At 40.2% G+C, this 22,041-nt stretch overlaps 1 protein-coding gene across 1 annotated transcript; it reads right to left on the bottom strand.

Annotated features, from left to right (window-relative positions):
- Positions 1 to 7,873: 7,873 nt before the first annotated feature.
- prodhb (proline dehydrogenase (oxidase) 1b) lies at positions 7,874 to 20,401 on the bottom strand. Its single transcript, XM_070903968.1, has 14 exons — positions 19,994 to 20,401; positions 18,240 to 18,448; positions 15,695 to 15,729; positions 15,457 to 15,606; positions 15,125 to 15,189; positions 14,911 to 15,027; positions 14,657 to 14,730; positions 13,980 to 14,061; positions 13,056 to 13,148; positions 12,237 to 12,383; positions 11,224 to 11,399; positions 10,236 to 10,334; positions 10,027 to 10,115; positions 7,874 to 9,110 (listed from the first exon to the last, which is right to left on the bottom strand). The coding sequence occupies exons 1-14, from the start codon at positions 20,363 to 20,365 to the stop codon at positions 8,920 to 8,922; spliced, it is 1,899 nt and encodes a 632-aa protein (XP_070760069.1). The 5' UTR covers positions 20,366 to 20,401; the 3' UTR covers positions 7,874 to 8,919.
- Between the last annotated feature and the right edge of the window lie 1,640 nt (positions 20,402 to 22,041).

The following is a 22,041-nucleotide window of genomic DNA, read 5'->3' as shown; positions in this document are numbered from 1 at the left end:
CCTTCACAAGCGCGACAGCAGTCTTGCTGCTATGCTTATGAATAAAGATGATATTAATCCTTAAAACATGGAGGAGGGGATTACTGTGTTTACTACAGTGCATGTCGGTGGAATAGGAGCGCTCTCGCCCAGCGATGGTGGCATGTGTGGACTTTCAAGACGCTTTATGAAGTGGCAGAAAAGAGGGAAGAAGAAGAAAGCTGAAGAAAGTGTTTCTCTGTGCGTGCACGCTGGCTGTGCGTGGGTGCGTAGCTGCCATATGTTCTTTAGGTAGTTTATGGAAAATAAGAGACATATCAGGTATTATGACTCTATTTTTAGCAGCAACGGTCTCAAGCTATTGCTGGTGCTTCCATGTGTTTAAATCTGCCCCAGCAACTTGCCAATATTTCTCCTGTCTTCTCAAAATCCTCATCACGATAAGAGAGAATATAGAGGGGGGTGGAGAAAAAGAAGAATTCAGAGAAGCCAAGCAACAAATCTCCCAAAATAGGTCAGTTTGAAAGCACGATGAATTTTCATACAGCCTTTTAAAAGGGCTTTTTAGGACTGAGGATTGTGGAGGAGAAGATGCTGCTGAGGATCTCTTTCTCACACACAGCTGGGTCGAGGTTCATGGAAGGGCCGTGAAGACTACTACTGCCCCCTAGTGTTTGCCACTGGGACAACATGTTTTTTTTCCCACTTGGGCTTGCATCCAGAGGCTCTCCTCTACTGAGCATTTGGCGAGGCAAAAGCGTGTGGGTTCAGTTTCCTCATATAGGCATTGTGTTCGCAGCTTCAATGAAGATGTGGGTGTCCAAAACGCTGAAGGAGAACGGATGAGATGTCCATTTATTTCCCCTTCACACGCCCTCTTTCTGTAGCTCTCAGAGTCGGAGCCTACACAAGCACAAGGGAGAGGGAGAAATCAATGAAGATGTGCCAGACTTGGCTCTCTTATCCAGAAAATCAGTGCTCTTATAGGCTGCAGCCTCACGTTCAGTGTTAGGTTGTGTAAGAATAGGGAGGTGCTCTCTGACTCATCATCCCGAAATAAAACAAGCAATTATTCATATCCTGTTCGGAGAAGGATCAAATAAGTTAATACTGCTGACACGACTCTCAGCTCACCTCCAATTACTCTTCTTCTCAACTCTATTCAATGTATCCACTGTATACACCCTATAGCATATCTATTCATCCCAAAATCTGTTCACAATAGGAAACCAGAACTGTGATTAAAGTGTCCTGTGTCCAATTAGTTCCATTCATTCGAGACACCCATTTAATTAATTCATCTATTCATCGTGTTCTGAAAAGAACGGCCCAATCCAATTGTATTTATATCCAAGCAATTTTTCATTCATAATTTTGTTGGACTTTCAGCGCAATTGTATCTTGTAGTAGATGACGTGGTCGTATTGCGTTATCACAATAAAGTAATGTGTTGTACAAATGAATGATTCCAAGCAAATTGAAATGAAAGTGGCTATAATCAATAGTTACAAATTCCATTCATCATCCATTTTATTGGGGTGGAGAAAAAACTCACGAAACATATCTCGAAACCTGGACAAATAAGACCAAAACTACAGTATGTACATGGCCAGATATCTACTACTTTGTGAAATGGGTGAACCAACCCTTTGAAGACACTGAAAACAACAGGAAGCTAAAACAAATATGAAGCTAAAACAAATGCCAGTGAGAGAGAGAAAGGGAATAATAGGTCCATTTTGGATGTGGGTCAGACCCATAAGGTTCAGTTTAACTTGGTTTACTTTGGTTTAGCTCTGCTGCCTTCACAAAAACACCTCCATAATATCTCCAGCAAATCCAAACACCAATCACGTCGGTTGCTGTTTGTCTGCTCACCGCAGAGCAGCGAGAAAACCAGCCAGGCTGCTCTACTCTCTCTGCTTTCATCTCAGCATCACTGGTCGGGTAAATGTTCCTCCTACTGTTCTGGCATGACAATTGGATCCCAGAACCAAGGAGCACCATGCCGCGTCTGCCTGGTAGCATGCTGCTTTCTATAGGCACACACACACACATTCAATAACACACGTGCAAAGAAATGGACAGAAAGCCACGGGCGCACATGTAGGCACAATCAAACGGACAAATGTAGCGTGTGGGTGTTTCTGTGTGTATAAATAGTATAAAGAAATACTGTTAAAAAAAATATTGTTATGTAATTTATTGAAAAACCTTCGTAAACAATTTGATAGATGATGTCAGGAAAACATAACCATAGGTCATCTTAGGCATTCGAACAAACCAATGGTTTCTGGTGAGGGCAGTCAAACAAAGTTGATTTTACAAAGATATTAATGATACTGTAAGGTTGTGTTAAATAACAACCTTGCATGTTTAACTAACATAGGCCTACAATTAAGACTGTAGTATTTGTGCTTTCTTCAACCTTCAACCCTATCATAACACAAGAACGTCAATTCTGGGATTCCTGGATTACATTCAATGACATTGTTTTTCATGTCCAATGCAATTTTTCTTTTTAAATTCGCGTTTGCTACGATATCCGTGTGTGGCAATTGCGGATGGTTAAGGTCAGCCAAATGCTGTGGTCATAAATAAACTATGGTTATAGGTGTGGTCATGTTTATTCAACAAAAACACTTCCACATCCTTACGTTTCACCTTGCCACAAGTAAGACACACTACTTTCTACATTGGCACTGAACATTTGGTAAATCTTAAAGTGCTGATTCGTCCAATGTCAATGTAATCCCTACAATACTAGACTGTTATTCTTTGGATACATGTTTTCATTGGTAGATTATTTCTATCCTGTTTTTGATAAACTGATTTCTGCACGCGTTCAGGAGTTGGCTATTGTCCTTTGAAATTATGACACACCATTCACCCTGTATTTGTTGTAATTTGTATTACAACTGTAATTCATTAATTCAAAAATTTATTTTGTTCCTGAGCTAACTCTACTTGCTAGGCTACTTTAGCCTAGCTAGATTTCTTTCAAAGCAAGACTGCTAAACTGATAAATGTCACACACTAAAGGGGCAACTAAATTATGATTAAATTGGAACATTGTCTTATAAACCCAATTTAAATATCCAACATTTCTCACCAAGAGGCAAAGATTTATTCTCAGCTGTAACTCCTGGAAGATATGTGGCAAAGAAATAGCGTCTTACACACTCTACTGCCTGATATATTCACACATATCTACTGTATGATCTTTGTACTCCGACAAGATTTATGTGTTACCTTTATGCCGGCTCTATTGTGTAGCAGGTGTATATAATATATATATATATATATATATATATATATATATATATACATGTATAGGCAGAATTGAATTCAGATGTATACGCATGCAGGCACAAATAAACACTCCAACAAGCGCACACACAACCAACATGGATTTCTTCCCCAGGCATCAGGTAGCCAATCCATCCTGTGATGGGGGGATTGTTCTTTTTCTTATTAAAAGAACAGGTGGCCATGAGATAGCAGTGTCATTTTTCACCACTGCTGCACTCCATGAGTCCAAACTAATGATCAAAACATTGAGCCGCTCCAAATCATCTTTCACTCCAGACTGATAGATATGGGAACTGATGGGAGAATGACTGTGTGTGGGTGTGTGTGTGTGGGTGTGTGTGTGTGTGTGTGTGTGTGTGGGTGTGTGTGTGTGTGTGTGTGTGTGTGTGTGTGTGTGGGTGCAGGTGTGTTTGTGAGAGCCTATACTGTCAGTGCATGAATGTGTGACTGTGTATATATGTATGCTTTCATATCTATGTTCTTTCTGTATGCTTGCATCTGCACATGTCATGTGATCATGCAAGGTTGCCTCCATGTGCTCGTGTTGGGGCAAAGGGGGGCAATCTAAGCCTTCGGGGTAAGTATTGGGACGAGGCTGTTTGGCCAGCGGCTGTGACGGATCGCTTGCTCTGCTCCTTCTACACACTGGTGGCATTCTCTAAGCAGTTTCCTCTTCAGCACACACACACCCCCCCCCCTCCCCTTCCTTTTTTTTTCCCAGTCGTGGCTCATTCGTGCTGCACCATGCTTAACGCTTTCAAAGGGAAAACAGCGTGCATCTCAAAGAGAGGAGATGAAAGCGGTTTAATGATCTATAATACATGGGCACCATTCATTGGTGCAGAACAAAAGGTTTAGGTGTTGGGGGAGAAACGGCAGACTGTAAGAAATCGAGACAAGATTCACGTTGTGTCCTCCCCCTTTACCGTGACTTGGAGGGAGAGGATTGGCAGGCCGCTGTCCTTGTCATTGTGTTTTTAATTCTTCCTGGACAGCTTTACTTGCCTCCAAATGAGATTACTAAAAACTTACAAAAAATTAATGTCAGGGGTGTGTGAGGCGTGTGATATGTTATTTGCATTTTTCCAGCCCTCCCTGTCACCAACCTGTGATAAGTGACAACGCTCTGCCACACACATCCACTCAGGAGATTTGGCAGATGATTTCAGTGATTTGTGTTTGATAGCACAGTGATGACACCGATGGAGGCGACACCGATGGAGGCGACACGACGTGGCGCTTTGGTGTGTGAAATAAAAGTGTTTTCCGTCATGCACACTTGACAGCGTGTAGGACGGAAAACACAAACTTTCCATCTCTCCCCTGCTCTCCCCCCAGCTTTTGATCATCTGTGCTACGTTCTGCCACTCTATTTGGGCCGATGAGATTAGTCATCGCCTGTCCCATCTGTTGTGTTACGATTCATTTGTTTACTTGCTGGTTCCCATCAGAGCTTACTGCGGCCAGAGGGATTCCTTCAGTGCAGGATTGGGTCCAGGCACTGAGGTCAACTTAGCTCAAAGATTCATCACATTTCCTCCAAAGTGGCTGTGATGAACAACACAGATTCCTTTCATTTCTGTGCCAAATGAAAGGCAAAGTGATGGGAAAATGCCACGAGACAGAGCCAAAAGGAGAACTGCTGACAAAATGCAAGTTTTGACAGTGCTGTTTGGTCAGATCAAATAACTATTTCCCTACCTGTGGATCTACAACATTGTAAACCAGGACTACACAAGTAATTTACCAGACAAGGTTTGACAAGTCAAACAGTTTGCTTGTGGTTGCTGCTCCACAGGAAAATAGTGGCGAACCCGGCTTGACAGGGCAGGTGGTGATGAGAACAAAGTCAAATAAGACTCTGAAACCCAAAGTTGTCCACCATGATGATTTTAATGTATGCCACACTAGAAATTAGCTCTTCGTCAAAGCTTTTTTCTACAGGCTCATAATTTGTCCATCCATCCACCCCTGCAACTGTTTTTTTATACCTACTTCTACTAATTCTGGATCACAGGAAGTCAAGTCAAGTCAATTTTATCTATATAGCCCAATATCACAAATCACAAATTTGCTTCAAGGGGCTTTACAATCTGTACAGCATACGACACCCTCAATCCTTAGACCCCCGGAGGCTTATGATATTCATTTATTTTGTTATATGAGATGATCTTCACACATCAATTGCATTTACAAGTTTTCTAGCCTAAAATATCATTAGTAAAGAGCTAATCCTCAGTCAGAGGTCACGTTCTTCATGTGCAAAACAGTCAAAACGTCTTCAGCTTCAGGCTACAGAAGCTCATTTAGATAACACCCCTTCTACAAACAAAAGAGTGAAAGGAAACTAGTCTACGTGAACAAACAATGTGAAAGACTTAAATGCATAAACAGCCTTTTGATGGAGTGACTGAATGCTCCTGCTTGGTCTGCATTAAATTCAATTTTACTGCTGACAACTTGTGTATCAAAATGATTTGGTTAGGTAACAAAATCTGCCTACCAGCATCTCTAAAATACACTACTCAACAGGTTATACCTAATCTCTTTTGCTAAGCTAACTGACTGCTAGCTGTAGCTTATTGTACAGACATGAGAATCATCAATGTCATCTAACTCTCACCAAGAAACTATTATTAAATATTCCTGAAAATGTCAAACTACTTATAGCTCTTTGTAGATAAGAGAATATAGACTATGGTATTTCCAATTATGCAGGAACTGTTTGTGGGATATTCATTAATTAGCACTTTGCACATTTCGGGTTCGTTCCTCAGTTGTGCTTTGGTAATTACTTGGGATTTTACTGGGGAAATGTCAGTGTCTTGCAGAAAGTTAACAAGCCTTTCTCCTCATTAGACATTTGAGCCAAGTTCGCCTCAGATGTTGTTATAAAATATTGACAACATGTCTCGCAGCTTTTTCACTGGTGCCAATATACTGAGTTATACTGTGCTTGTCATTCTGACTGGCCATGTTGAAATGATGTTACGATTATGTTGCAATGTCAGGAAATAGGTCTCCTGTCTGAATTACATCTCAGCCAACCCGTCGTCATGCAGAACACTCCTTGTAAGTGTTGATTACAGAGGAAGCAGCAAAACTGGATTTCCGTGTTGTGGTTGAAGTGAAATAGCAGCCAAAAGGTCAGTCAGCAGGCAGTCAGTGAGTGAGTACTACTACCATTGCTACAGAAATATGTAGGAGTACACTGATGGATGCACGCTGATTATTCATCTGTGGTTCCAACAAGTGAGAACATCAATATTTAGGTTGGGTTACAGAGTAAACATGGCTGCTGATGGATGAAAACTCCCTTTCAACTTTCAACAAAAGGATGATTTTTATAAATCAACCTACTACTGTATATTACACATAGATTACTTTAACCTTTCTTAGCACTCCTGAAGTGAAATAAAGTTTTAACATCATGTATTTCTACAGCTGTTGAACTGAATGTGCACGGGCCCAGTTTTCTGTTTCGTCTGCTGTGAGCCAGTAATCTCTCAGTTTGCTGTCAAAAGATAAAAATACACAATACTCCTGGGCGGCTCAAAGCCATCATACTCCTTACTGTCAGTTCATCTATTGGCACACAAACGCTGATTAGAGATGAAATGCCTGCTGGAATGCAGCAGCAAGCCAATCCATCCATTGTGCCACAGAGAAACAAAATCTTTTCAAATTTCTAAACCTGAAAAACAATGCTCAGTATGTTTTCAAATCAGAGCCTGTCACAGCATATGTAGCTGTGCTTTGAAACGCACCGGAACGCCGTGTGGTCCCATTGAAACCACAGAGCCAAGGGCACAGCCAAACAAACAATCGAGGACGTCAGACCGTGTGGAACCAAAGGCCGAGGAGCCCAAAGAAATCAGTTACGTATGCCATCCTTCACGTCTTGCATAACACAAAGTCAACAGTCATTACGTAAAGTAAATTAGCCCCGGCTGACTCTATTACATGCCTGTGTGCTTTAATGTAGGGAGAAGTGTTGATAAGTCCCAAAGAATATGCTGAGCCCATGCTGGTTTTTTACTGACTTGGAACTTGTGTTGAATTTTTCACACTATAATGTGTCCTCTAAATCATCTTTGCAACTGAAGCTAACCAGGAAAACTCCAGCGCCCAGTGAGATGGGATTTGTTGGCAAATGTATACCCAAAGGCACATCTTACATCAAAAGTAGACTTGATTCTTAATTAAACCAATAGAATACTGCAGCAGTGACAGCTCTGTGGCGCTTTGCCTCAGTAAAACTTAACAGCCACTAAAGTTTCTTCTGAGTAATGATTAATGCATCCAATTTCTGTGATCTGTATTGAGCGTAGCATCATGGGTAATTAAATGATGGTCTACAGAGCACTGGCTGCTCTCATAAAATGACAAGGCCATAATTATCATGAAGCTTGGTTACCCTCTGACTCAAATACTAATTGTGTATCAATAACCAAGTGGAAGATGTCACAGAATTAAAATGCAAAACAACCCGAGCTGTACAAATAGCTCACAGCTACAATATTGCATTCAATAACATCCAGTCCTCCTTTTAACAGAATTTTGAAGTAGACATTTGCTTTTCATACAGTGAGTATTTATTAATTGAGCAATTTCACAGGTCCATAAAGTGAAAGAAAACAACAAATGGAATTACCTGCTTCAAACATATTTACATTGTCAAAGATAGAAATTGCACAGTGTTAATCCATCAAAACCCAGTAAGAGCAAAAGGCAACCCTCTAACTTATTATTCTATTGCATATTATCTTGTGCCATGAAAAAGAAACAACCTGCCTGTATTGAGGAGATTCACTCACTGAATACTGAACGCTGTATGTTCTCTTGCAACACCTCAGTGACCAAGAATATAGCTTCCTCCAGTAAATACAATAACAAAAGCACAGCACTCTTAGAAGAAGAGGGATGTGCTGCGAGGAACCGTTTATACTTTCTCATTGATTCATAAACAGGCATCATTTTCAAACCAGCAACAGAGCCTCAAACACAGCTCACAAACATACAGTACAGAGGAGCCTCCTCGGGGGACTGTGTGGCTGTCTCAGAGTCGAAAACATAATATAGGAGGGGAATATTGATGTTTCCTTTACTACCATTTAAATCAAGCCTGTTATTTTTATTATTGTTGTGTCCCTCTCCAAGAAAAATAGGGTGATAAAAAGAGACGCCCGCCCTCGTCTCGTTGACATTTTAGGGAGTCCTTTTGGTGCAGTAAAGATGCCCACTTGATGGATACCAGAGCTCTATAGACAATGGGAAGACAAAATGAGGGATGCTCATGGAGCCAGAGGCGGATAAGGAAAAGAAATAGAGAGAACATCGGCAGTACACAGAAGAAAGGATGGGGGTGAAGGTGGGAACATCAGCGAGGAACAGAATGGAGAAAAACTACAGAGGGAACACAAAAAAAGACAGTGACATGCCGAAACAGTCCATCAGCAAGAAAACTCCAGGACAGGGTAGAACAGGAGATGTACATCCAGGGAGAGCTGTACAGAGGGAGAGACAGAACAGACAGCCACAGCACCAGCCGTCAACCAGGGCAGATAAAAACGAAAAAAACTCGACACGTTGACACAACGTCTCCTCTTTGTCTCTTCTTCTGTGTTTTCAGTACACCGGTCTGTAGAGAAGCTCCCCAGAGGCGAGTCTGCGTTTCAGCTCCTGCCACATCAGCTCCCTCTCCTTCTGGACACCCTTCATGAAGCCTCTGTTCTCCTGGGCTCTCCGAGACAGGTAGGGCATCACCTCATTCACCGGCCCATATGGGACGTACTTATAGACGGGGAATCCTGCCTGGCCTGGGGTTGAAGTGGATGGGATGGGAGAAAACAAAAGAAAAAGGGGTTTTTTGTAGCATGGTATGGATGAAGATGATAAATGCAGATAAATTAGAATATTCCTCCATTTCTGTACAAATATCATCAAAGGACATTTTTAAAATGTGATTTTTGATTGACTAGTTACAGTTTCAGTTGTTACAACATTTCAAGTTATTTTGGACACGCTCCAGAGAACACATCACAACTGGACGTCATCTGGATTGGCTTCCCTCAGTGAATGATTGCTACAATCCTTCTAATCATGCAGGAATTAGAAGAGCTGCTGTTTGTCTGCCAGTCAGGCTCACACACTGTGACTGTTTTTGCCAGGGCTTACTTTTCCTATTCATTGAAATAAATGTCCTTTTTACTAATCCACAATTACTAGCAAAACATCAAAACATGCTACAATAAAGTCATGAAAAGAGAACGTCCTGAGCCACAGCATATCTATAACAAAATCATGACAACTGAATATGGCATCTTTTAAAAAAAAAATACATTAAGACCATTTCAACTTGAGCCCCACGTTGACAGACAACTGCCTGCCGCCGCTGTGTCTGTCTTTGACTGACAAACAAAGTGGTGGGAGCCAGCAGCAGCGCTGTGTTAAGACAGCTTGTCAATACTGAGGTGTCTCAGTTCATATGTCATGTTATGGGCAGCAGACTGACTTCTACATGTGCAGCTCCTGCAGTCCAAGTGGTCTGTGGGGTGTGTGTGTAGCCGAAAGGTCTTCAGAGACACAGCTGAGAGTTATAGGGGAGGGTGGCGAATACAGATCCTGCAGACGCTGAACTTAAACTGTCAAATCATCCTCGTGTAGGGCGGGAAAGATCGGTGCCTAGTCATTGTTGGGTGTGCGAGAGAGTGTGTTTGTGTGTGTCTTTCTCACCCAATGGGAAGCTGATTTGATCACACATGCCCAGTAGTTGACCGAAGTACACCATGTTCTCTCTGGGTAAGAGACCCAGTTCATTCATTCTGAATGAGAGAGAGAGAGAGAGACTTACTTTTGTTGCTTTATACAGATGCAAAGCTGTAGAAACAAATCAATACCAAGTGTGTTTTCAACAGCATGTTTGGATAGAATTGAAAGCGTACCTCCTCAAGGTGTGTTTCACTGTGTCCTCGTTGTGGGAAGCCACCATTACGTTGGCATTCCTATGGAGTGCAATCTCATCCAGCACATAGTCCAGACACCTTACATACAAACGCACAAAGGGAAGGCAATTCAACCCATTCCCATTTCTCACACAACTTTGAACTTTAGTCTGTGAAATGGGAATTACCGCAATCGTTTTCTACTAAGCAATCCACTATAAAATATTAAAACATATAATGTGTAGTATATTGTATGCATTCTGTGGCTTACATTGTTTCATAACTCATCTAAACAAATCTTTCTCATTAGCGTGTAAGATTTATTGTGGGTGCAGGACTATCTTTTCACAACCAAACGGGCAAAATGTCCTTAAACACTGAACCCATTTGCCAGAAATCTGAACCAATCCATTCAGGGAGGACCTCTATATTCTGCTTTCCTGCTGCTGCAGCTGTGTTAATATGCATGCACTTTACCATCATCTGCATACTTTGAATCCCGCCTCATGCTGTGCTGTAGCCCATCACTTTGTGTCCTATGTTGATGTTTAACTCGAAAATCTAATCAAATGCTTAAGGGTGGCCCTTTGTCTTTTTGTGCAAAACATATTGATCTCCGCAGGGTGATTTCTTTGAGCTTGCCTTAATCCAGGAATGTCAGAAAATTGTGACACACACAGCACCCCTGGAGCCGAATAGTATTCTGTAACTTGCACAAGGGTGGAAGCTTGCTGACACATGATGTTAAACCCAGAAACTCCAATTGGAGGACCAGTTCCCTAAAAATGAAACCCCCATGTTGTCCATCATAGCCAATTTGTGCCAAGAAGGTGGCCAGTTTAAATCTGTGAACCACATGGGAAAATCATTCTGTGTGGATATGAAGAGATGAGAACTGGGCTTGGCTAAAAAAAAAGATCAAACTTTGCAGGTACAGATTTGAACAGTCAACAGTTAATAAACAAAAAAAACAAGCCTTGGCTCTTACCTGTGGTACATTCTATTGGTAGACTCATAATCAGGGTTAATAGGGTCCTCATAACCAATCTCGTTGGCCCTCTCTCGCTCCTGATACATGTAGGCCCCACGCACCAGCTTGGCAGCGAAATGCCAGCCCTCACGTTGAGACAATTCTACGTCCATAGTTACGTTGTCAAAGGCCTCCTGCATAGCAAAAAAGAGGATGATTTGCTCTCTGCAAAGATGAATCAAAATCAAGTCCTTCAAGCTTAGATATAAAACTTGCAATCTTTTTGAATATTAATATATAGAGTATCACATTACCCATTTTTACTTACTACTTTAGATCTAACTAGTCAACGATCACAGAGCCAAATGATGTGTTTCAGCAGCTTGCAGTTACATTATCCTTACATCATGTATCAGCCTACCTATTCTACCTGACCTAGCCTACGCCACCTAGCACAACCAACCAGACTCCATTTTTTGCCTTCATTGACTGCCTGCAAGCAAAAATTAAGAAATGATGGAGAGAAAGCCCGAGGAACAAACATTGGTACGTCTCCGTATCACTTTAACAATCAGTAAAAATAGGATTAGGCTGAGATCAATTATGTGTTTCTATATAAATGACAAAATCAAAAAAACAACGCCACACCTTTGGAAGAATTCTGGTATCAGCAACGTCAGCAGCAAAGCAGTGGTGTATTATTACAAACAGCCACTAATTGTGATGAAGTGGGTTTATTTCACAATACTGCATGTTTTAGGTGACAATATGGTAAGCCTTTGTACTTTTGATAAAACAATACAAAGGATGTTTATTACATGACTGAAACTCTACTGTGACTTAAACAGCTTCACATTTTTAATGGTGTATTTTAAAGATAAAGCACCAAAACTCCCTCCAACAATATCCTCTTCTTGGCTTTGTCGCCGTATGTTAAGACTGTTACAACTGCTGTGTCAGCATGCTTTGTGTGCATATACATAATTTATACTTTTGATCTCTGGTCTTTTTTGCCAATTGTGGATTCTGACCTTGAGGTAGCATTGGTAGGTGTTGAAGATGACAGGCTTTTCTCTGTTGTAGATCCTCTGCATCTCTAATGTCAGTCTACTGATAGCCGGCTGCAAGTACGTTTGCTCTGCATCCACCATCAAGCGAACACCATTCTCATTGGCATGCTGGCAAAAAAAAAAGATCGAATTCATTGTGTATAATATCACCTAACAGTGTTTATTATGTTATAGTTTAATTGTTTAATTATTATAGTTTAACTGACAAATCTTTCTTTAACTAAATTAATGTGATTACTGTGTCTGTCTACACATACATGACTTTGTGATTTTGAATACAAATAATACCCTGAATTTGTTACTGTGCTTATGCTTACAGTGATTAGCGGCCCTGCGGTGGCCGCGGTCATATTAAAATAGGAACTTTAGTATAATATGGCTTTTACACAATAGCTAGAAACACATTTGTACTGACTGAAAAAGATTGATTCATATTAGCAAGTGTACTGTATAAGCATTAAAAACAAGATAGAAAGGTGCTACACAAATAAAAATGTCATGGCAACCAAGAAAGCACGGCTTGCTGTGAATTATCACTACACTGCTGTGGCATTACATTTATTTGTCAGCGACTGTGTACAAAACACATTAATCTCACACAAAGAGAAGAGATGTATTGTATTTTTAGCTACAAGCTAATTTCTATCTGTAGTCAGATGTTTAACCAATAAACATGCCACCGTGTTGATAGACATGCCACATTTGGTTAAACTACTGCTTCCTCCTTGCAGAGCAACAGCAAATACTAAGTGTGTGTATATTTGTATACAGTGATTTTACCTTGACTAAGACGTCCATGCGCTGTAACATCCTCTTCATTTGCATCTCTTCCTCGACTGTGAATGTCTGCAGCAGAGGCTCCAGCTCACCTAGCTGGGCAAACAGCCCAGGAGAGTGTGTACCATGAGATGCTAATGAACCAAATATCGCACAGCATGACACCTATTAGTGCTTCTTGCTTCATCCACCCTTCAGCTGTCTTTAGTCCAAGGTCAACAGATACGTCGATGGTAACTTGCCCATATTTTGTAGACATGCAATTAACCCAGAACTTTCCTTAGCTCGGAGCCACACTCGAAATCTCAGTTATTCCAGTTTTAAAACAGAGACAGTTCACTTTAAATGTACTCCAAATTGGGTGTAACCCTTAAAAACTTCTAAAATGACAAGTTTGGGGGCTGATAAAAGTAATAAAGAGCTGTGACGTTTCTAGAACTGCAATTGAGACATCGCTGACCTCATTGTATTCAAGGTGTGGTTCTGGCAGAAGGACCTCAAATTTAGCAATTTAATTACAAAAAATGGAAAAACTATAAGGACAAAACACTTGATAGAAACTTGACAGCTATCACTCAGTAAAATGTTTTAAATGAAATCCAATTTTCTTCAACTTTTTATTTTAGTTCCAGCGAGATTCTTCTGATATGTCTTTGTCATGAATGTGTCACAAGCTTGCTCACATAAGAGGGAATAAATTTAATTAATTAATAAACTTAGATACAACACCAATACATGACAGCCGTAGACAGCTGTAGTGCATTTCACTGAATTGCTTCAGTTCAAAGCAGGTGCTGCAAATAGCAACTCAATTCTTTTCTCCAGTGAGTTTGGGTCTTGAATTATATTTAAAGATTCTGGGACATTCTTTTAACTGCATTTATTTACTGTAAACTTCTCTCTCTTTCAGTGTTTTATGTTACTGACCTCGACATTTGGGACAACCAGCAGGTCGGATATCTTTGTTCTGTCATCTATTAGGCTGTTCCAGTCGAGCATGTCGATGGTTCTGTCAAGGCAGAGGATAGAAAGGTACAGTATTATGGCAATAGCATATTGGTGAGTCTAAACTATTTTTTTTTTAACAGATTTTATATTTTTTATTCCATAAAAAAACTTTTTTAACTTTTCCAATAAGATGGTGTGGTTTAAAAACTGAATTCCATCTGTGTTGTCGTTGTATATTATGCAGCAAAATTTGAATTCTGCAAAAACATTTTGGCAATAAATGTCAAATTTTTAACAATCAGTTGTTAAAGAAAATACTGGGCATATACATAAATACTGTACTGTAATGTTCATCATTGTGCATGTACTGTAAAATGAACTATGAAGATGCATAAAGAAACATATTATGATAAAATGTGTATTTTGTTGCATGTTGGAAGAAGAGTGGGTATTTTGTTTGTGATTTAACTATGTGACTAAGTATAACCACGGCACTGCAATCCATTAGGACACAATTTGTTATTTTCATCACATTCTTTATGTCCAATTTTCCTCTAAATTGCCTTGAACATAATGAAATATTTTCCCTGCGTGCAACACCAACATTGTTCTACAGATATTTCCTGTTTATTTCAGTAGTCTGTGTTCATGCTTACCCTGAAGATTCCTCTTTCCTTTCAGTAAACCAGCCATAGAAGTCACCTTTTGCACCCAGTTTGGTCAGGAATTCCTAGATGGACATAAAGATCTAAAGTGCTGCAAGGCACATAGTGGAGCAATATCCTCATATTATGTATTAAATAGGAGTGCGAGGATCATCTATAACATTGGATGTAACGTCTGGTAGAAGTTATACATGTACCACTTTAATTAAAGTTCACCAGGAGAACAGAAGGGGAAAAAGGTCCACCTGCAGTTGTTTCAGCTCCAGCCTCTGCTCTAAGGCCTCCACGCCATCTTTCCCCTGCTGTGATGCCAGGAAGGTGAAAAATCGCCGCCATTTCACCAGGACCTCTGAGAACTGGAGCTTAAAAAAAAGAGTGATGTCAGTCCACCACACCACTTCCGCAAGACTATCAGGTAAATTAGCGCATTGACCTTTTAATCGCCCCTTTAGCGCCTACCAGAAACTGAGGTCGTCCTAGAGCCGTCATTTTGATGGCTGAAAAACCGTCCATTGAACTCCCACCTAGAGGATAAACACACTTAGTTTTAAAATAAATCAAATGATGTAAAGACATTGACATGGTGGCAAATGCGTCTTTAAAGCCTGAGCGGCATGTAATAAATGGAGTGGAACCGGACCACATGCCCATTGGTTGAGGGATGACAATATTTTCAGTAGTTTGTAGCAAATATTTAAGTATATGAGCCAGTTACAACTTTCACATAACGTGCCACAACAGACATATTGTGAAGCTGTATTCCTCATGTAGTTTCATTTCTATGTACTTACCAGATGCTTTGATGCATTTGATGAAGGTCTCCATATGCTGGTCACATTTGGCCTCATCGGAGTAGAAGTACGTGCGGGCTCCAGTCACCCCCCCGCGACTGTCCTCAAACTGTTTGTGCACTTTATAATTTTTCTCTCTGTGGTCCTCACCTGGGGGTGAAAACAAATTTGCATGCCTATTACTTGTAATTACATCATATACTGTGTCCATAAGTAAGAACAAAACAAGGCAGCTTACCTATGCTCTCTTTCTCTGCAGCGGATACATATGAGCTAAATCGGAAGAAATACAAAAGGATCAAAAATAAGTTAATTTGCCCTGTATTTGTGCAACATTAAAAAGTTTTATTAGAATTACAGCAAATGTCTGGCATTTTGGAGTTAAAGTTAGGAACTTTCTTTGAACATTTTGGCCTTGTGGCAATAGCATGCCAGAGGCTGACACTGTGTTTAGTGACCCTATACAGTAAATGCTGAACTGTCCTGCTGTCAGCCTGCTGACCCTCCAGAGAGGGCAGTTGTAGCATCACACCACAGTTGACCTATCCCCCCCCCCCCCCCCCTCATCACAGGGAACTGGGGAGCTCATGTAACCAAACAGATGACTGAACACTAAGCATGCTGAACATCACTGACGTCAACAGGATTCAAAGCCAGGAAACTAAAGGGAGTTATCTTCTTTTAACATTATGTGCCATTATTTGGCTGGAACTTTTATTGTAGAAATCTGGATTTAACTGCAATGGAATCTATTTGGCACTGACTAAATAAAATGTGTGGAAGACTATACAATTTTAGTCCCTTAGGCCACTTTTCTTTGTGTTATTTTTTATTCAAAAATAGCAGCACGGAAACAATTCGATTAATTGATTAGTCAATCGACAGAAAATTAATTATCAACTATGTTTAATCAAATAATCATTTTAGCCATTTATCGAGGAAAAATGTGAGGATTTGCTCTGTTTTACATCATTGTAAATTGAATGTTTTTGGGCTGTGGACCATTGGTTGGATAAAACATGTTACTAGAAGATGCCAACTTTTGGTTTTGGGAACTTGTGATGGCCATTTTTCACAGGTTTCTGACATCTTTTATACTAAATGTTTAATTTAATTGAATTAAATGTAAAAAAAAATAGATTTATCTATAATGAAAATAATTGAATAGCTGGGGTAAGTAACTCCGTTGTCTGGTGTTAACTGTGCCACGTTTTAAATTCTGTTTCAAGTGCTTTCTGTGTTACACTGCCAAAAATTCAATTATCAGTTATTGGTAATCTTCTGGCATGGAAATGGAAGTGTTAATAGAATGTGAATACTGGCACAATTTATTGGTTATTGGCAGCTTTGTTACAAAAATGTCAGTACCAGCCTTCAAAAGCCTACATTAATCAAATCGAAACTGTAAAATCGGGCATATATTAAGTTTCAATGGCCTACGCAACTGAATCTTAGCATTGTAAGACTCTGGCTCTCAACATCAAGCCAGGACTTGCCTCTGTTTCCTTATATCTTCTTTCAGTTAGAAGGAACTGACTAATGTTGTTGTTGCTATCTTGACAGATCGCTGGAGTGCCTGTCAGACCCCGCTGTCTGAGATCAAGCTGGCTTAATGTGGCTTGTCCTCCTGCTTTACTGTTTGAAGGTGTATGTACGCCAAACAAAAGCTTTCTAGGCTAAAGTTTGATATCTCTTTTGATGTTTCCAAGCAGGAACCCCTAAGACAAAGTATATCAAAGCTGTGCAGTGATATCTTGTTACTTGTGAAATGGTATAAAAAAAACATGCACTCAAGTTCAAGCACAAGAGGGCTCGAAAAAGTCATTGCAAAGGGCTTACCTGGGAGCTTTATAACCTTACAGAATGTGATAACATAATAAAACAACGATAGAGGACATTCTGCCTGGCACAAGCTACGTCAACAGACTTTAACGCTAGACACTTAAATATACCGCCTTGTTTATTCACTGCATCTGACCTTTATAAACCAAGAGATGTTGTGTGAGATAAAAAAAAAAAAAAAAAAAGCTCAGTCTTCTTGGGCTGAGAAATATAAGTAAAGTAAGTAAATCTGACAAGCGCATTTGTCTTTTTCACTTCAATGAAATGGGCATCAAATACTACTCAGTTAAGCGATTTCATCCACTGATTTGACTGTGAGACAATTCCTAAATAGGCCAAAAAGTCTCAATTTTATTTTGGACTCTGAGATGTCCTAATTACTCATAATGCATGAATACCCAGAGCTACAACTTAAGTAACATTGCTACTGCCGCTGCCTAGAGAGACTGCTTGCGTAAGGTTTGTACTGTCATCCAAGTTTACATCAGTTCACAGATCAAATACCCTCTGCCTTGTGCTACCCATGTGACAGGATTCCTAACGAGTGAGAAATTCTCTCCAGCCAACCAATCCAGAACGAGGGGGCCATGACTGAGCCAACAAATCGTGTTGTGAAGAGTGTTAACATTCTGGTTGTGAGGCATATTAAAATAAACCTATTTTTGGCATCAAACAAGAGGAAAATACTCTGCAGTGTAATGTACTCTGACTGGAGGTCAGTGTACATCAACAAATTAAAACAGCACAAGATCTATGCAGTTCTATGGCCAATTTTGACCACTGACTCCTGCTACCTTCAATACCAACTGTTAACATCTCAACATCCGCCAAACAAATCTTGAAAAACACGCTTCAAACACTGATAATGTAGACTCAAAAACATACTCAGAAACACCTGTTTAGTATGTACTATCTACTGAAATGTATGGTAACTTTCGTACTCCATATCTTTCTGCTCGGCCTCATCCTGGCTGATGTCTTCCTCCACACTGTAGTCCAGGACAGAGCCGACGCCGAAGGCCTGATTCTTCTGGATCAGCGGCCTGATGGCCATGTGGTCCTCACCAGCCACAAACTGGCCATAAAATGTCATCTTCATGAACTGATCGAAGGCTTTCTGACCCAGGATCTTCTTACCTAGATCCATTATCTGAGCAGAAAATGAGAGGACAATATAGGTATATAATGAGCATTTAATTCATGATCAAAAATCCTAATTTATTTTGTCATTTAGCCTAGTTTATATAAATCATAATGTCTCAGAAAAGCCAAGCTGTGTCTTGGCAGGTTTTGAAGGCAACAGGTTTACCTGACAGACTATGGGAAAAAGACAGAAAGCAGCAAGTTGATCTTTCATGAGTAAAGGAATTCAAATCATGTTCTTTCCCCCAAGCTATAAACTACATAAGCATGTGGGACTAAAACAGGGACAAAGGAAGACACATTGCAGCTCCACTAAAATCAGAGTAATGCCATTTTAGATTACTACTTCACAGTTGGTGGAGCTTTTTGCTTTCGCAACCACAGCCAAGCTTTCCATTGATTCCACAGATTACATTAAAACGTGATGGAGTGTGGCAGGGATGCAAGTCTATTAAAGACTGTACCATCATGCATCACAACATGGGCTGAAAGATGTGGCCTTTCATGTATGGAAAGTGTGTCTTGTGGCCAATCCGTTGACATACTGTGTACTAACATTATCAAATGAACATTAACATTTTAAAGCCCAGACATCAAGCTGAGGTTATGTAACATGGACTGCAGAGAGGTTCACTCGCATGCTTGGAAAAACAGGTTGTAATTTGAGAGGTGGGTGCTACACACAGGCCTACTGGTTCAAACACATAGCTGCCTGAGGTCTTGTTTACCCTGAATGGAACTTAAGACCATCAAGTTACAGCATACCTAGTTATCAATAAAACTCAAATAAGCTTATCTGTATGTATTAAGACAGAGTCAACTACTTAAATGTGCCCACCGCTATACACAGTGGTGGAAAGTGACTAATACATTTACTCAAGTACTTTACTTAAATACAATTTTGAAGTACTTGTCCTTTACTTGAGTATTTCCATTTTCTACTACTTTATACTTCAACTCCACAACAATTCATGTATTTGATATTTTAGATAGCTGCTTTGCAGATTCAGATTAATAATACAAACTACAATCAACAAATAAAATATGACGTATTATTATATTAAATTAGCTTCAACATTAACGTTAAAGTGATATATGCATGAATGCATTAATAATTATAACATACAATACAATTATACAATAATTATTGTTATTCTGAAATGGGCCATTCTGCATGATGAGTAACCTACTTTTACTTTTGGTACTTTAAGTGTATTTTGATGCCAATACTTTTTGTAGCCTACTTGCAGTTAAGTAATGTATAACCTGTAACAAAGTATTTCTACACTGTGGTATTGCTAACAGGTCCGTGTACTTCTTCCAGTGTTACTGATAATACTTGTTACGTTTGGAAACACATTTTCGGGCGTCTCGTGCCTTTTGTCTGCTCACATCACCTGTTTTGAAACAGTGACACTCCTATAAACTGTGGGGAAATGTCACATAGACTAAGAATAAACAGTTGTGCTTTTAAGAGTCATCATAAAACCCCATTAGGAAGCAGACTTCTTGGTTAATGGCCGGGCTGCACGGTAAGATAGCACCTCGTTACCTCTTTATTCTTATCAACCAGGAAGTCATAGGTGCAGAGTTTGAAAACCACCAAACTTCTGAGCAGCTCTAATGACTCTTTGCTCTTATAAGCCTCCCGTGTCTGGTCAAAGTCCACGGAGATCTCATTAGCGGTGGTGCTGGTGGTGGTGGTGGTGCCGTCTCTCCCTCCTCTCTCCCCCGGCTGACACTCCGACCGTGCCGAGTCATGTTGAGCGCCGCCGCGGCTGCTGACATCTTCCTGCTGCTCCGTCTGGGTCGCCGAGGTGGTGGAGGTGACGGTGGACCGGAGTCTTCGGCTGGAGAGTAACCGTATAAAGCGAATGTCCGCCCCTGTCCGAGTCAGGGCTGGCACGGCTTTGACATAAAACATCGGCCTGAAGGAGATAAATGTCAGCGGAGCGGTGAAGTTACGCAGACCATCTGCCGGTGGCGGCTGCGCCCGCTACAGTGTCAACAGACATGACGCCAAACAGTCACATTAGCGCCACTCGGTTGGTGGATAACCTGTGACGCAACGTTGTGTTTATCACTGCCAAACTTTTTTTTTCCCCGCACAGATTCACACCCAGTTTTACTGAAAGAGTTTTCCTCGATACAGTTTGCAGCGAGGAACATAAGTTAAAGTTTGTTGGAGTCATTTCTGCGTGGCAACATTTTTAAACAAGCAGCCCTTTCCTAGAATGGCACAGTGTCCAGTGTATGTGCTAAATGCTGAAGGCATCCTGTCAGTGAAGGCAAGAAACCAAGTGGCCTACAGCATGTCAAGCACACATTTTACATAAACACACATTTGTGGTACTTTTACTTTACTAGTAACGTTAAAGTTAAAGTAACCCCCCCGAATTAATAAAGTAGGCCTAAATCTTCTTCTTCTTCATTAGTACCTTTACTCCATAGGCTATTTATTAAACAGTTGTAGTTATCAGTTACATTGCACATTCAGATTACCATCTTACAAAAGATGATGCATTACTATTGATTTAATGACACAACAGTATACATAACAGAATACATAGATAGATAGATAGATAGATAGATAGATAGATAGATAGATAGAGATAGAGATAGATATGAGTACTCTTATAAAGTATGTTTTGCTGATTGTATTATGTAATCCACTTTTACAAGCAGGTTACATAATTTAACAATATAACAGAGTGGGTTTGTTCTTTTACTTGCAGCCTAATTTAGTTGGCATTGCTATTTTTACTTAAAGGGTCTAAGTACTTCCTGCACCACTGATTACTTTGACAGTCATTTCAGAAACCTTTCTTACGTGGAAAAAAGACCTCATCACTTTGGGATTGGGATCGGCTGGTACAATATTTGTGTAAATCAGCCACATAATTTGCCCTCACGTGATTACCTTCCAGCATAATTTGCAAGACAAATAATTTTAGGACTCACAATTCACCCCTGGAGCATTTTTTGTCAACAGTGAACATTCATTTGTATTTTGTATTTTTTTTTAATTACAGTCACACCACCAGAAAGCATTATTCATTATAACGTAGTGGTTTTCTACTGTTAAGCCATTTGTAAACAATATAAATATAAACAGTTTGGGTTCATAGCAGTTTTCTGCTTGGAATTTTGGCAGTGGGTTTTGTTGACGTGGATAATGGATTACGGCAGTAGAATTAAACTCCAAACATGTCATAACATTTTGTAGAGGGATAATCAATAACTTTATTTCTGACTTTATTACATCCCCCCAACCCCAAAGATCCACAAAGCCCAGGACTGGAATGAGATGTGCTCCCGTGAGAAAATAAGGCACATGCATTGCACAACCATTAGTAGAGAAAGGGATTGGACTAGATGTTATAATGCATCTGATGTAATGAATAACAGTATTTGTCTTGGCTCCATCTTACAGCTTTCAGTAGTTAAGAGGGCTTTCACTTATTATTTATTCAGTGCAGGAGGTGCCATATGCCAGAATCACTTCATTCGTGTTAACAGATGGGGGAGCCATTGTCTAACTGTACTTATTACACTGCTGCCCCCCCCCCCCCCGCCCCCCCACCCACACACAAAGGCACA

The sequence above is a fragment of the Enoplosus armatus genome, chromosome 4 (genome assembly GCF_043641665.1).
Source record: "Enoplosus armatus isolate fEnoArm2 chromosome 4, fEnoArm2.hap1, whole genome shotgun sequence".
Lineage (NCBI taxonomy): Eukaryota > Metazoa > Chordata > Actinopteri > Centrarchiformes > Enoplosidae > Enoplosus > Enoplosus armatus.
The sequence above is the reverse complement of the archived record's forward strand: the minus strand, read 5'-3'. Positions and strand labels throughout refer to the sequence as shown.

Excerpts from the sequence above, each read along its gene's own strand:
- prodhb (XM_070903968.1), bottom strand. The coding sequence starts at position 20,365 with ATGTTTTATGTCAAAGCCGTGCCAGCCCTGACTCGGACAGGGGCGGAC. Across the intron at positions 15,190-15,456 it reads CAAATGCATCAAAGCATCTG|GTGGGAGTTCAATGGACGGT; the intron begins GTAAGTACATAG and ends TTTATCCTCTAG. Across the intron at positions 9,111-10,026 it reads TCAAATCAGCTTCCCATTGG|GCCAGGCAGGATTCCCCGTC; the intron begins GTGAGAAAGACA and ends CTTCAACCCCAG.